The sequence below is a fragment of the Tiliqua scincoides genome, chromosome 3, assembly GCF_035046505.1.
Source record: "Tiliqua scincoides isolate rTilSci1 chromosome 3, rTilSci1.hap2, whole genome shotgun sequence".
In the NCBI taxonomy this organism is placed as follows: domain Eukaryota; kingdom Metazoa; phylum Chordata; class Lepidosauria; order Squamata; family Scincidae; genus Tiliqua; species Tiliqua scincoides.
In genome coordinates, this window is record NC_089823.1 from 82,649,917 (window position 1) to 82,663,701 (window position 13,785).

The window sequence follows — 13,785 nt, forward strand, 5'->3', positions numbered from 1 at the left end:
AGAACCTGAAGGGAAGAATATATTTTCTGTGGCTCCTGAGGACAGAAGCCATGGATTGAAACATTAGGGTAGTAGATTTAGGTTAGACCAGTGGAAGAATTTCTTAGCTCTTTCACACTGTAACAACCTGGGCTGTCCCTCATTGGAGGTCAAACAAAGGCTGAACAACTTCCTCTCAGGGACGCCGTAGCTCAGTGATTTTCAACCAGTGGGCTGCAGTGTCTGCAGACATGGGAGTTTGGAGCACAGCAGCTGATAATTGTTGGAAAACTCTGTGGAGACAGCTGAGAAAGAGGGACAGATAATTTGTCACTACAGTTGTCCTAGAAACAGTTGCAGAACCCAGAAGAGTCTCCTGGAAGTGACATCACAAGAGACAACAACCATAGAAAAGACTTAAGAGATCAGTGTGCTGAGAGAAGATTATTGAAAATAGCTGCTGAATCGGTTTGTCTGCCCTGAGCAAGGGTTGGAGTAGAAGACCTCCACGGTACCTTCCAACTCAGGGCCATAATATTCATAAGGCTGACTAGGTTGAAGCCTAGGGGTACCGTAGGGGCTAGGGTTCCATCATTTTTTTTTTTTCCTGAGGTAATGTTACCTCCACCCTAGGGCTCCCCTGGTTAAAGGCACTTTGCACTCTGCACTGTAGTAATACATGTACATATATAAGTATACCACACACACTTTAATGCAGGGGTGGGCAAACTTTCAATTTTAGCTGATCCTAGACCTTTAACTGTTGCGTAGGATAGATACTTTCTGCTGTAATAAAGTTGAAAGTTTGCCCACCCCTGCTTTAATGCCATATTGCTTACCAGTTCCTTTTTTTGTCCCTATCTCTATTCCAATATTCAGGTAAGAGTAATAAAACGCAGGGCCTGAAACACCTGAAAGTCTAGGGGCCTGACCATGTGTTAATGAGGTCCTGTTCCAACTCTTAACATTCTGCGATTCTTTGCTAGAACTCTTCTATGGCCTGGAAGTTGGAGAAAACAAGGAGAGGGGAGGAGAAAGGGCATGGTGTCTGTTATCTAGTCTGTCCAAGATGACCAGATGTCCTCTTTTTCAGGACATGTCCTCTTTTTTAGCCTGGAAAAGAACCTCAATGTCCTCCTTTTCCCTGTGAGTAGGCCTCTGTGGCAGTGCATGGCCTTCTTGTAATTAAGAAATTATATGTAGTACTATTACATTTAAAACTATACATAATATAGTGTTTAAATTAGCCATATGAAATCAATACATGAGTGTTTTTAGCTTTCATTTTATCACATCCTACATTTTTCTTGGCTGTCCTCCATTTTGGGGTGCCTTGACCTCTTTTGCGGTTATGACATCTGTTTGCCCCGAGTTTGTCCAGCAACTTCTCTCCAAGGTCTCAGGTAGAGAGATGTTTCCCAACCTCCAACATGAAGAAGCTGGAAGACCAAGAGCCCAATCCTATCCAATTTTCCAGCGCCGGAGCAGCGGTGCCAATGGGGCATGCACTGCATCCTGCGGTGGGGTGGCCGTCACAGAGGCCTCCTCAAGGTAAGGGAATGTTTGTTCTGTTACCTCGGGGCAGCGTTGTGGCTGCAATGGAGTTGGAAAGTTGGCTAGGATTGGACCCTGAGTTAAGGGTCCACCTAACATGAACATAAGAACAGCCCCACTGGATCAGGCCATAGGCCCATCTAGTCCAGCTTCCAGTATCTCACAGTGTCCCCACTAAATGCCCCAGGGAGCACACCTGATATCAAGAGACCTGCATCCTGGTGCCCTCCCTTGCATCTGATATAGCCCATTTCTAAAATCAGAAGGTTGCACATACACATCATGGCTTGTAACCCATAATGGATTTTTCCTCCAGAAACTTGTCCAAACCCATTTTAAAGGCATCCAGGCCAGATGCCATCACCACATCCGGTGGCAAGGAGTTCCACAGACCAACCACACACTGACATGTGACCAACATACCTGTGTGTGTATTGGTGAGACCTTAATAGGAGTGAGTTGTGGTTGGCTGGGTGTTCCCCTCTGAGAGACTCAAGGGGAAGGTTGGGGCTTGCCTGCCTGTGCACCTGCAGGCCTGCACAGTGTCACCTGTGCCTAGCCTTGCATAGGCTTCCAACCTCATAAGGCGGCATTCCAGAGGAGCCCTGGTGGGCAAGCAGCTCTGCCCAACACCAGCCCCCTCTGTGGCGCCCCCTACGGGCACGACCCCTCCTTTCTTTGCGGGGGTGAAGTTTCTGGGTGTCCAGGCAGGTGCTCTGCAAAAGGAGGGGCGGCTCTCTCGCGCGCCACGCGCCCGCACAGAGGTGCGCGCGCGCTCCTAGGGCTCTTGGCCGCCGCCCGCCCCGCGTGCTGCTCTCACGCACCAGGCAAAGTTCTCCAGCCCGCGCGCCTCTCGCCCTCGCTTGCTGTTGCTTCCCACCACCCTCCTTTCCCCTTCCCCGCTTGCACGACCTGCCTGCGGACAGACAGCCCGCCCAGGTCTCCCGCAGCCAATCGTGCAGCCTTCTGTCCCCCTCTCCCCACCTCCTCCTGGGAGTGAGGGGAGGGCTGTGAGCTTGGAGGCGGGGGGGGGGGGGAGAAGAGTTGAATGATTGAACTTTTTCTGGCGGAGTTTGTGCTGAAGCTGCTGCCTCCTTCGCTCGCTCGCCCGCCTGCTGCCTGCCTGCGGAGAGGTGGAGTGTCCCGAGGCGCCCGGGGCTCGCTTTCTCCTGCGCGCACAAAGCCATGGGGTGGAAGGAGCCTGGCGTGCCCTGGACGCTTCTCCTCTGGATTACGGTTTCCTGGGGCTGCTTGCCTCGCATCGCGAGGGCTGGAGAAGCGGCAGCGGCAGCAGCTCGGAGGCAGGACGACTTCTTCTCCGCGGCCAGTGTCTATGGAGCCAGATGCGCCTCCAGGTGCCTCAGCTTGCAGATTACGCGCATCTCCGCCTTCTTCAAGCATTTCCAGGTACGGGGGGGGGCGAGGGACCGCGCACCTTCCCACCTCGGGCTTAGCACCTTGCTCCAGCCACGGTTGCAATGGAGCACGAGGCTGCCTGGGCAGGAGAGTCTTTCAGGAAGTCCTTATCCCTGAATTGGCTCAAGCAAGGCTGCAGTCCCGGTGCGCGCTTACCGGAGAGTAAGAGCCCAACCCTGTGCGCGTCTACTCAGAAGCAACTCCGTTATAGTCAATGGGCTTACTTCTAGGAAAGTGTGGATAGGATTGCAGCCTTAGAGCCCCATCCTATGCATGTCTACTCGGAGGCAAGTCTCACTATAGTCAATAGGGGCTTACTCCCAGGTAAGTGTGGATAGGATTGCAGCCTAAGACTGCAATCCTATCCACACTTTTCTGGGAGTAAGCCCCATTGACTATGACTTACCTCTGAGTAGACATGCCTATGATGGGGCTCTCAGTCCCGTTGAACTTGGCCTGACTTAAGCTGCAATCCTATCCACACTTACCTGGGCGTAAGCCCCATTGTCTATAACAGGGCTTACTTCTGAGTAGACATGCATAGGATTGGGCTCTCCATCCCATTGAACTTGGCCTGACTTAAGCCGCAATCTTATCCACATCCTTACTTGGGAGTAAGTCCCATTCACTATAACAGGACTTACTTCTGAGTAGACATGCATAGGATTGGGCTGTCACTCCCTAGTAAACAACGCGTGTGATTGGGAGAGACTTAAAAGCCACCCAGACCGATCCATCCCATGCTTGTTGGGAAGGAGTCCCATTGAACTCCACTGCGCTTGGTAAACAAGCTCCAGAGCGCTCTGGAAGACAGCAGGTATTCCTGAGAATGAAGTCCCGCTGAAGTCGGTTGAACTTGATCCTGGAAGCCTGGTAGGGTGGTGGTGTCCTAAGGATCTCAAGTGTTCTCGTTTTAACCATATTGATCATGGTGTGGTGACTGATGTATGCACTTTTTAACACTTTCCACCTCTGTGCTGTGGCACACTGGTGTGCCCCAAGTAGTCCACAGGTGTGCCACAGGAATTTGGGGAAGGTCAATTATTAGTAGGGCCAATGGGGGGTGTGAGCCCCCCACTGGCAGCATGGTGTGCATTGTCAGTTGTCAAAAACTTGATGGTGTGCCTTGACAATTTGAGTGCCTTGTTAGTGTGAGATGAAAAAGGTTGCAAATCACTGTTCTAAGTAGTAGTGAGCACAGAGAACAGGGATGTGTACCCAGTTAGTTGAATACTACATATAAAGTCAGGATGGGTGAGGTAGATTTTTTTTTAAACATGCATGCTGTTTTGACTGTCTGAACCAGGAGTGATATTTACTTCAGATCAAGTCATGTGGATTTCAAGTAGATTATTTACCTCTTACATCTGCACAAGACTTTTTCCCACCTCCCTTACTTTTGTCTTTGCTTAAAAGTGATTTTCTTTATTTTTTTTTCCAGTGCATGTATGCTTAGAGTATGTTTCAACCCCACATTGGTAATAGTCAGTACAGAACTGGTGATAATTTTTCATGTATGTATGCAGCTTGGGGTATGAACCTGAGGATATATGCTCAAGGCTGCAATCCTGTTTGTGCTTAACTGGGAGTAAGCCCTATTAAGCACATTGAGACTTTGGACAAAATAAGTATGATTGTGGTGTTGCATGTGATTTTGCAGTACATTCTTGGGTATGCTTAGTCAGAAGTAAATCACTCTGAGTTCAGGATGCCTTACTCTCCCTAACAGCCCAATCCTATCCACACTTTCCTGGGAGTAAGCTCCATTGACGCTAATGGGACTTACTTCTGAGTAGACATGCATAAGATTGGGCTGTCAGTGTGTTTTGGGGTGCACTATTGGTGATCTTAGCACACTTAAGGATTTTATTGCCTCAACATAGTGGTAAATATTGTTATCCTTGAAGGATAATCCTTTCTTGGGCTTCAGACTTTTCCATACTTACCTGGGAGTAAGTCCCATTAATTATAATATGATGTACTTCTAAGTAGACATGCATAGGATTGGACTCTTAGTCATTTGTTTAACATTTATATGAATTCTATTCTACTTTAGTGACTGACAGTAACCAAAGAGAGGTAGTTATTCTGCATTGTCATAAGAAGATGTGATTTTGGGTAAACAGCTTGCTTAGACAGACTTATGACTTGTGGTTTTCTTGTGTGTGTGGCTTGTATTCTACCAGTAATCGTAAGATTACTGAGAAGACAGAGGAGTGTACTAGGGGAGGCTTCTTCCTCTTCCCTCAGCTCTGTCCCAGAGCAAGGATTCCTTGTGGTTTCCCCCCCCCCCCCGGCATTTTACTGTAAGAGAGAGACACCACCCCCAATTCCTGCCAGATTATTTTTTTGAACACCTTCTGTCTGAATGCAGCTCTAGACTCTACAGTTCTATCTTTGTAATTAGACTTGAACAGCTCAGTTTGATTGGCCAAAAAGAATTCAACACGCTGTGTGCCAGATCCTATGGAGAGTTGAAAATGCCCCATTCCATTGAGAACACTGAATTTCAGTGTCCTGGGCTGTCTAATTCAACACAAGATTGGGCTGTACATTTTGAAACAAGGTAGGGGGAGGAGACCATGACCCCCCCCCCCAAGGCAAAGAGGGAAGAACTTGGATCTCCTTTGCTGTTGTCCTATTTACTCTACATTTCTGTCTCCAGCAGATATTTTGATAGCATAGGCTGTGCTTTCTGCCACTGTCAGTGTGCTGGAATGATACTTTCTAAGTATTCATGTGCATATCGTGTTTTCTATTCAGAGGCTTTCTGTGTGTGGACAATGTAAGCAGGAAAGGATATTCTCTCAAGTGTGTTTTGGCTTTGACTCTGTAGTTGCTTATGAAGGCTGATGATCTTACCTGCATGTTTAGAGCATAGGATGTGTGTCTCCTTTCCCCCCCCCCCTTTTTTGTATAGCTTGTCAATGTGCTCATTGAAAATGTAGGAACTGATGATAACCATCTGTATTGAAGTGATAACATCCTGGGATTCTTATCCTGCTTATGTATTTTTTTTTAACAAATCCATGCTTTTCTTTCCACCCCTATTCATACATAAATTAAACATCACATTCTTCTACTAGCTGTTCACAGAAGCTGTGAGCTCTGATGCCACAGTTAGTCTGGATTAGCACAGCCTTTGTGAGTCATGCAAAACTAATGGCACTTTACCACTAGTGCATAATCTGCTATCAAAACATTTTTGTATTCACTTCTGAATAGATTCAGAAACATATTTGATGCATTTTCTGAACCCTGCCCTACAGATGCATCAATATGTTGGTGCTCTGGGGTCCTCTGTTTCTTGCCAGAGGAGAGAATTATTCAGCAATTGGCTGATTCTGGCTCTGCATGGCCAATTTTGTGATAACCAAGATGGGAAGTAAAGGCACCTGTTCAACAAGGGTTTTGTTTGTGTTCTTCCAGAGCTTATAACAAAGTGTTCAATCAGCAGCATAGGGAGCTGCTGGGGGGGGGGGGTGTGCCCTAAGGGTACAGTGCTGTGTCCAGTTACTTAAGCCTTGTTGAACTAAATGAGGCTTGTGTGTCACATGGTATCAGTGTAGTCAAGATATTGATTGCACCTGCCATTATAATATTGACTAGATGATATAGCAGAATCTGGCATGCTGCTGCAGCCTTCTACAATGAATTTGCTGGTTAAATTCAACACGAACATAGTTGTTATATCAATTTTAATCTAAAGACATTTTGTTAACACCGTGGTTTATGAGCTCTGATATAGGACAATAATCCTGCATCATCTTCTGTATTTGAATATATTTGCATAGGCTCACTTCAGTCAAATACTCTTTCAATTTACTTATAATGTACTTGTTCCACTACCCCCAGTGTAATTAGAGGATACAGAGAAGATGGTCATTCCTAGGATCAGTAGACTTGAATGAAGAAGTAGCTAGGGTGTGAATAGGTACTTGGGTTATCAACATTGTCTTTAGCTTCCTTCTGAGCTAAAGAGCTAATGGAGTTTGGCACCTTCAGAATGTGCACTTTATTACATATTGTGTATATGATTTCTTTACATTTTTTCATGGAGTAGTCCAATGTTACATTATTAAAAGGGATAGACAATAGAGTAAAATAAGACTTACAGTTACAATTCCATGTGCAGCTTAGTTGGGGCTGAGATGTTCTCTGAGATGAAGCACACATGAAGTTAAATGTGTTGGTGAACTCACTCTTATCTTTTTAATAGCAGCATGGAGTAAGGGTTGGAACCAGTCTGGATCAAGACTGATGTTTACAGAAGCGGGGTTAACTTTTCCCTTTGCATCATTTTCCTGATGAGACTTGCTCCTCTGATGCTGCTGTTTGCTTCAGGAGGGAAGCTTCTGTTGGCTCAGTGAGTGAGCATGTTGATGAAACTTACTATTGAGCAAATATGCATAAAATCTGGCTGCACCTGTTTGGTTCAAGAACCTGTTAGCAAACTCCTAAAGAATAGTATAAGTACTGTTGGTTCATGCTTCAGCTTCTTTGCATTCTTGGTTTTTCTTACTTGGTTCTTGCTTTGTAATGCAAGGTTACATTGGTGATCTAAAAAAAATTAAGGATTTGACTCTTGAATCGAGTAAATTAAGTGTGTGTTCTCCATGCCTCCATAAAAGTGTTTTTCAATCCCATTTGGAATCCCATTTGGAAGAATAAATTAGATCAGTGTTTCTCACGCGCATAGCACCGGGACCCACTTTTTAGAATGAGAATCTGTCAGGACCCACCCGAAGTTATGTCATGACTAGAAGTGACATCACCAAGCAGGAAAATTTTTAGCAATCTTAGGCTGCACTCCTACCCACACTTACCATGGAGTAAGTCCCATTTACTGTCATTGTTAAAAGAATATACATAGTAGCTTGTTACAGACCTGTACTTTTAACATTTCCCCAAATGCAGTCACATACCATGGTAGCATCAAGTCTAATATATTAAAAATAAAATATTGAAATAAATGGGGACCCACCTGAAGTGGACTCGCAACCCACCTAGTGGGTCCCAACCCACAGTTTGAGAAACACTGCATTAGATGAACTATTGATGGAAATATCCCCCCGTACTTGCATGTGCTGATCCCAGAGTACAGCAGAGCAAGACAAATGAAGGGTCCTATCCTATGGTGTCCAATGCTGGCTCTGCAGCCCCAGTGTCAATGGTGAGTGTTGCAAAGGTGCCGTAAGGCACTTTGCTGCAGGCAAGAGACACCCAGTGCCAGCAGAGAGGTCTGTCCCAGTTGGCGCTGGGTCTCCATGCCAGTGGGACGCTGGCAGAGAGCAGCCAGCAGTAAGTGTCCCTACTATTTGGTGGAGGGGCATTTTGGGGCTGAGGGAGAGCAGGGGGAAGGGGCAAAACTGTGAGGGAGAGGACGTGCTGGAGGGTGGATTGAGCCAGGGGGGCCCAGAAATTGCTGCTGCTGAATCCTATCCCTCCTCCTGAGCCATGGAGCTTGACATAGGTCTCCTTGATTGTGTGCCAGCTCAGGAGTCGGCACGGATCTGAGGAGATCCATTGGGGCTGCTGCAGTTTTACCCTGGGTAAAGGAACCTCGGTTCCCTTAACCTGAGGAGTTATCTGGCGGCTGCTCTACCCTGCGGGATACAGTGGCAGCCATTTTGCGCTGCTGTACCATGTAGCGCCAGAGCAACATAGGATTGGACTACCTACCATATAAAGAGGAAGTTTATAACTTTTTATGTCGTAGGCAATATACCTGTTGAATGCTGTTTTCCTGTCAGTCTAAATAGCATTTGGACTTCAAGAGGTCAGTCTGTTGCAGTGGTTCCCAAACTTTTTTGACTGGCAGCTCCCTTCACCTACTGGGCTATTCACTGTGACTCCCCATTAGGGCTACAATCCTATATATTTGCATAGGTTGGGTAGACTTTTTGTGAGGATTCTGCAGCTTCCCTGGCTGGCAAGATTTCACAGGTTCCTGGGGAGCTCACTGTTTGGGAACCACTAGTCTATTGCATAATAATGTCTTTCTTTAAAAATGCCTAATTCTGCAGACAAGGTGTTCTGTCAGCAGTACTGGTGAATCTGGAGGCAGGATGAAAATGCAGAGCTGTCAGTTGTTTTGAGGATAAAGTGTGGATCAAGTCAGTGGTATGTTTGTATATGCACACACACATACAGTACTTGCATTATATATTGTAATTCATCCTAAGCCTTAGTCATGGGGTGTTTAGCAACCCAGATATATTAAGCAAGGATGCCCTTGATTTTAAATTCCAGAATTGCCTTCTATGAACATATCTTTTCTTCAAGAAATATATCAAAGGCGGGAAATCATTAAACCCAATTAATTATCTTGAAAGGGGATTAGGTTTTTTTTCTTTTTACTGTTGTCAGTTGGTTGTAATTCTTTTTGTTTTACAGTTTCATTGGCTAAAGGAGGCAATTTACACCAGCCAGTTCCTAGTGAAAGGCCTTTTTATGCGTGTGCTTTCTTGGCATGATTTCTTTCTGAAGTAAAAACTGCTGACAGAATGCACATTGCCAAACAATAGTGATTACATTTTAATTAACTGGGGTGAAATAAGCTGCAAATTATTCGGTTAAGACTTAATAACTGGTTTCTTCTTTTTTGCACTGGGTTGCAAATTGTTGACTTTAACCCTGACCTATGAAAGCACAATACAATCTATTAACATTACAGGGGATTAAATACTTTCAAGAACTGATACAACAGTAATGTTCAAAAGCAAAGTGATCTTGTTAATAAATGCTGAACTTTCTGTTCTCTTTTAATTGAAGAAATAGGAGATGGCTATGGTAAACAAACTATGCCCTTTCTATTTGACACACGCAAGAGATGACGAGGTCAAACAGGTGTGTGCAGCGTAGTTCTGCCATGAAAAAGGATCTTTCTTTTCATTGTATTTTCTTTATTGCTACTTTACCATAGCCATTTCAAATAGTCTTCGCAATGTAAATGATGAACGCATTGTATTCCTTTATCTGTCTCCCATTATAAAGGAAACCAAACAGTTGAACAGCAGGAACATTTGCAGTTTTAGTAAGGAATACAAGATATGGCATGTTCTGTCTTGAGACAACTCTTGATTTGTCTGCTCCAGTCTTTGATTTAGACAGAGTATGGAGACTTTGCTTTGATGGCAGTTACTAAGCTTTTCTCAAAGGAAGTAAAGTAGGTTAAATTGTGCTTTTTACTGGACCAGCATCAGTTGGGAATAGTGTACAAGGTTTGGAGTTTTGTAAGAGTGGTTCTTTACACATTGAAACATGCACATTTTTGTTAACATACATGGGTTCAGTGAAAACAACTCTTGGGTTCTGTAATAGTCAACACACAGCTTACCTATCATATTGGTACAATTCTCTTGGGCATTCATATGTAGTGATTGGTTTGGGGAAGGTAATGAGGAAAAGAATGGAGGGGGGGGTCTGAGCATGTTATTTATTTCAAAACTTGTTTATTTCTCCTTTCTCCTCTCCAAAAGGAGGTGCCCAAGGTAGCCTACAAAAAAGATTACAGTATAGTATTAGACTATACTTTAAAAAATTATACTCCAAAAGCTAACATAGTGGTGACAGACCCCATGAAACAAAAACCAACTGAATCATAAAAAAAAAACACCTCTCAGAACACTGTATCAATTCAGAAAGCAAGGTTAAAAGGCATGGTGAAAAACAAATCCAGAAAATAGGCACCACAACAGAAAGTTTTATCTTGTTCCTGCTCACTGTTCTTTCTTGTTTCTCTCTTGTTTATGTGAAATGAATGTCTTATGATGTCAGGAAACCTTATGTCCTCTTTGTGTGACCTCAAGGATTAGGCAGTAATGTATGGGAGGACAGCCCTTCAGGTGCTTAGGTTCTAAGCCATTTAGGGCTTTTTAAGACAATCGCTAACACCTTGAATTGCACTTAGAACCTTACTGTCAGCTGATGCAGTTGGTATAACAGTAGGGCCACCTGATGGAACTGCTCAGTGGTGGTTGCAACATGTGCAGCAGTATTGTGCAGCAGTTGAAAGTTTCCAGACAGTCTTTAAGAGCAGTCCTGTTATAGATACGTATCCTTCGTGTTATAGAATGCTAGAGGAGGAACCCGAGAAGCAGTCACCCAAAATGCTAGAGGAGAGAGACTAAGAGAACACTAACAGGACTACAGCGTTCTCTTAGTCTCTCTCCCATAGCATTCCGGGTGACTGCTTCTTGGGTTCCTCCTTCAGCATTCTGTAACAGGAAGGACTGCAAAGATGAGAAACAACACTAACAGGAAGGCATGCAAACAAAGAAGTCTGCAAAAAAAGACAGATGGGTACAGTAATGACAACAATGGGGGGATTTGAGCACTGTCGATAGAGGACCCATGGATGGATATGGGTGTGTGTACCTGTTTATGCAAAAATCATTGTATACCAAAAGTAATATATTTGTATGGTGTTGCATCTTTATAGCTATGGAAAGATTTTTCCATCTCATGGCACACTGACAAGACATTAAAATGGTCAAGGCACACCACCAGGTTTTTGACAATTGACAAGGCACACCATGCTGCCAGTTTGGACTCACTTCTCCCATTGGCCCTATTAATAAATGACCTTCCCTCAAATTCCTGTGGCACACCTGTGGACCACTGTGTGCCACGGCACAATGGTTGAAAATGGCCGGTCTAAATAAAGGCAGCTTGCTGGTCTTGAAGTCTTGTTTGCTGCATCCTTCTTACCAGAAGTTACAATAATCAGGTGAATAGAATTGGGCACACAGATGTCCATGTGCCCATTACCTATGGATGTCTAGAAACTGAACATACCACCTGGGATCTGGTTATAGAAAGCAGGTTTTTCCTCCTAAATTTTTAACCCCTGATGTTGAAGGTTTAGTTTTATATATACAATAGTACAATTTAGAAAAAAGCTGTGTTTCTGCTTGCATTATGGGATTAATATCACTTCATCACTGAAGCTTCAGCTGTGATGTTGTACTAAACATGTTGTCTGGTTGCAGAATTTGTATTCTCAAGTCTTGTATGAGTGAATTAGACAAAATGAAGCACTTGCACCTGAAGGCTTACGCTGTTTGCTCTTTAGAATATGTGATTCACCTTGCTTTTGGAAGTTTTATTTGGCAGTCTGTATTATAAATGGCATTTAGGATAATGTGTTTCATTTAAATGAAAGGACTATGAAAATAATGTGCTACTTATATATGGATTACTTAGGTGATTAACTAGCACTCTGTAGCACATTTTAAAAGATATTAGGTTTAATATCTGTCTCAGAGGGGGAACCCCAATAAACTTGTTAGACTGCTTGAAAACCAGACTGATTTCCCAGATGTTGAACAGTTATAATTTCCGTGGAGTGAGTGTTGGATTAGTAAGTCTATTCAGGAATGTTATTTGTAGCCCACTCCAATCTATGATGGTTTATTCAATGGAGAGAGTTAATTTATTTCCTTGGAAGTTTTCTGAACTTGGGAGATAACCTATTTCTACCAATGATAGTGACAACATTTTATGGAAGGTGTGCTTCATTGGCAATTTATAGAAGAAATAAGATGCTGTGAAGCAGAAGAAAATGCTACATTTTCTGCACTACTGTGTCTTACAATATGTAAAGCATACTGTGGACAATTTTTTTTTAAGACTGGAGTGCCCTTGAGATACTTCAGTTCTGGAGTTGACTATGATAGACTAAAAGGAAGGTACTTATATGGGGTTCTTCAACCTCTGTTCATTTTTTCTACTTGTTCCCCAAATGTGTTCTGAGACAGGCAAAGGGCCTTAGAGGGGAAGCGATGCGGGGAAAGCTGGCAAAGTGTTTCTTGGCTGGCCTGGAAACTAGTCACTGTGACAAGGGTGATCATTAGAGTTTTATTCTCTGCTGTCTGTCAATCATTCTGACTTCCTATAATATTCCTTCTAGTAGCCACTTGAATGGTGTCCTATGTAATTTAAGCAATGAGATTGAAAAAGTTGTACTTTTATGCTACCTTCTGGACAATTGAAAAAGTGTGTGTGTGTGTGTGTGTGTGTGAGAGAGAGAGAGAGAGAGAGAGAGACTCTGGAGAGCCTCCTGTAGGCTTCAGAATACTGCTAGATGTTTATATTAATCTAGAACAGGGGTGTCCAAACATTTTGGCGGGAGGGCCACATCATCTCTCTAACACTGTGCTGGGGGTCAGGGAAAAAGTTTTAAACGTTAAAAATTAAAATTTTAATTTACATTTAAAATTTACATAAATTTACATAAATGAATATATTAGAGATGGAACATATAGGAATGAATTAAGGTCTCACGATAGTTCAAGGCCTATAAAAGACTTTGTGCAAAGGAAGGCTGCCCTTTCCTTTGCTGCTGCTTCACAGACATGAAACAGCAAGCAGCGGAGGAAGCCCTCGGCCCGCAACTCGCGCAAGAAGTCAAACAGTTGGCCCTTGCACTGAGAATAGTCACATTGGGCCAGTGCAGGCTCGAGCAAATCTCCGGAGGGCCAGAGACTCATTGTAGACTGGGGGCTCCCTGTGGGCCAGATTGGATGTCCCTGAGGGCTGCAGATGGCCCCTGGGCCAGGGTTTGGGCACCCCTGTTCTAGATCCAGGTACCTCATTTCTCCTAAGTATTCTAATTCCCTGTCAGTATTCTGATTCTGTTTATACACTTGTGTTTCAGTTTCCCTTCTACCAGCAAGTTAGCACGAAAAAGCAGACTTTGGAATATGGCAAAATGCTTGTTGGTTAGAATAGACAGCAGAATGCTATCTAATAAATTATATGCTTTGTTTGTGTTAGGCACATATGTTTCAGTACAGAGTTGGTTGTGTAGGTGGAAAGACCTCTTTGGACATA

The 13,785-nt window shown here is 43.9% G+C and overlaps 1 protein-coding gene across 1 annotated transcript in view; it reads left to right on the forward strand.

Moving 5' to 3' along the window:
- Positions 1-2,646: 2,646 nt before the first annotated feature.
- The window catches only part of ANOS1 (anosmin 1), a 137,053-nt gene continuing 125,914 nt past the window's right edge, over positions 2,647-13,785 (forward strand). The window contains exon 1 of the mRNA XM_066622002.1: positions 2,647-2,940. Coding sequence (XP_066478099.1) covers positions 2,719-2,940 — 222 coding nt within the window. The 5' untranslated portion in view covers positions 2,647-2,718. The remainder of the gene's footprint in view (positions 2,941-13,785) is intronic.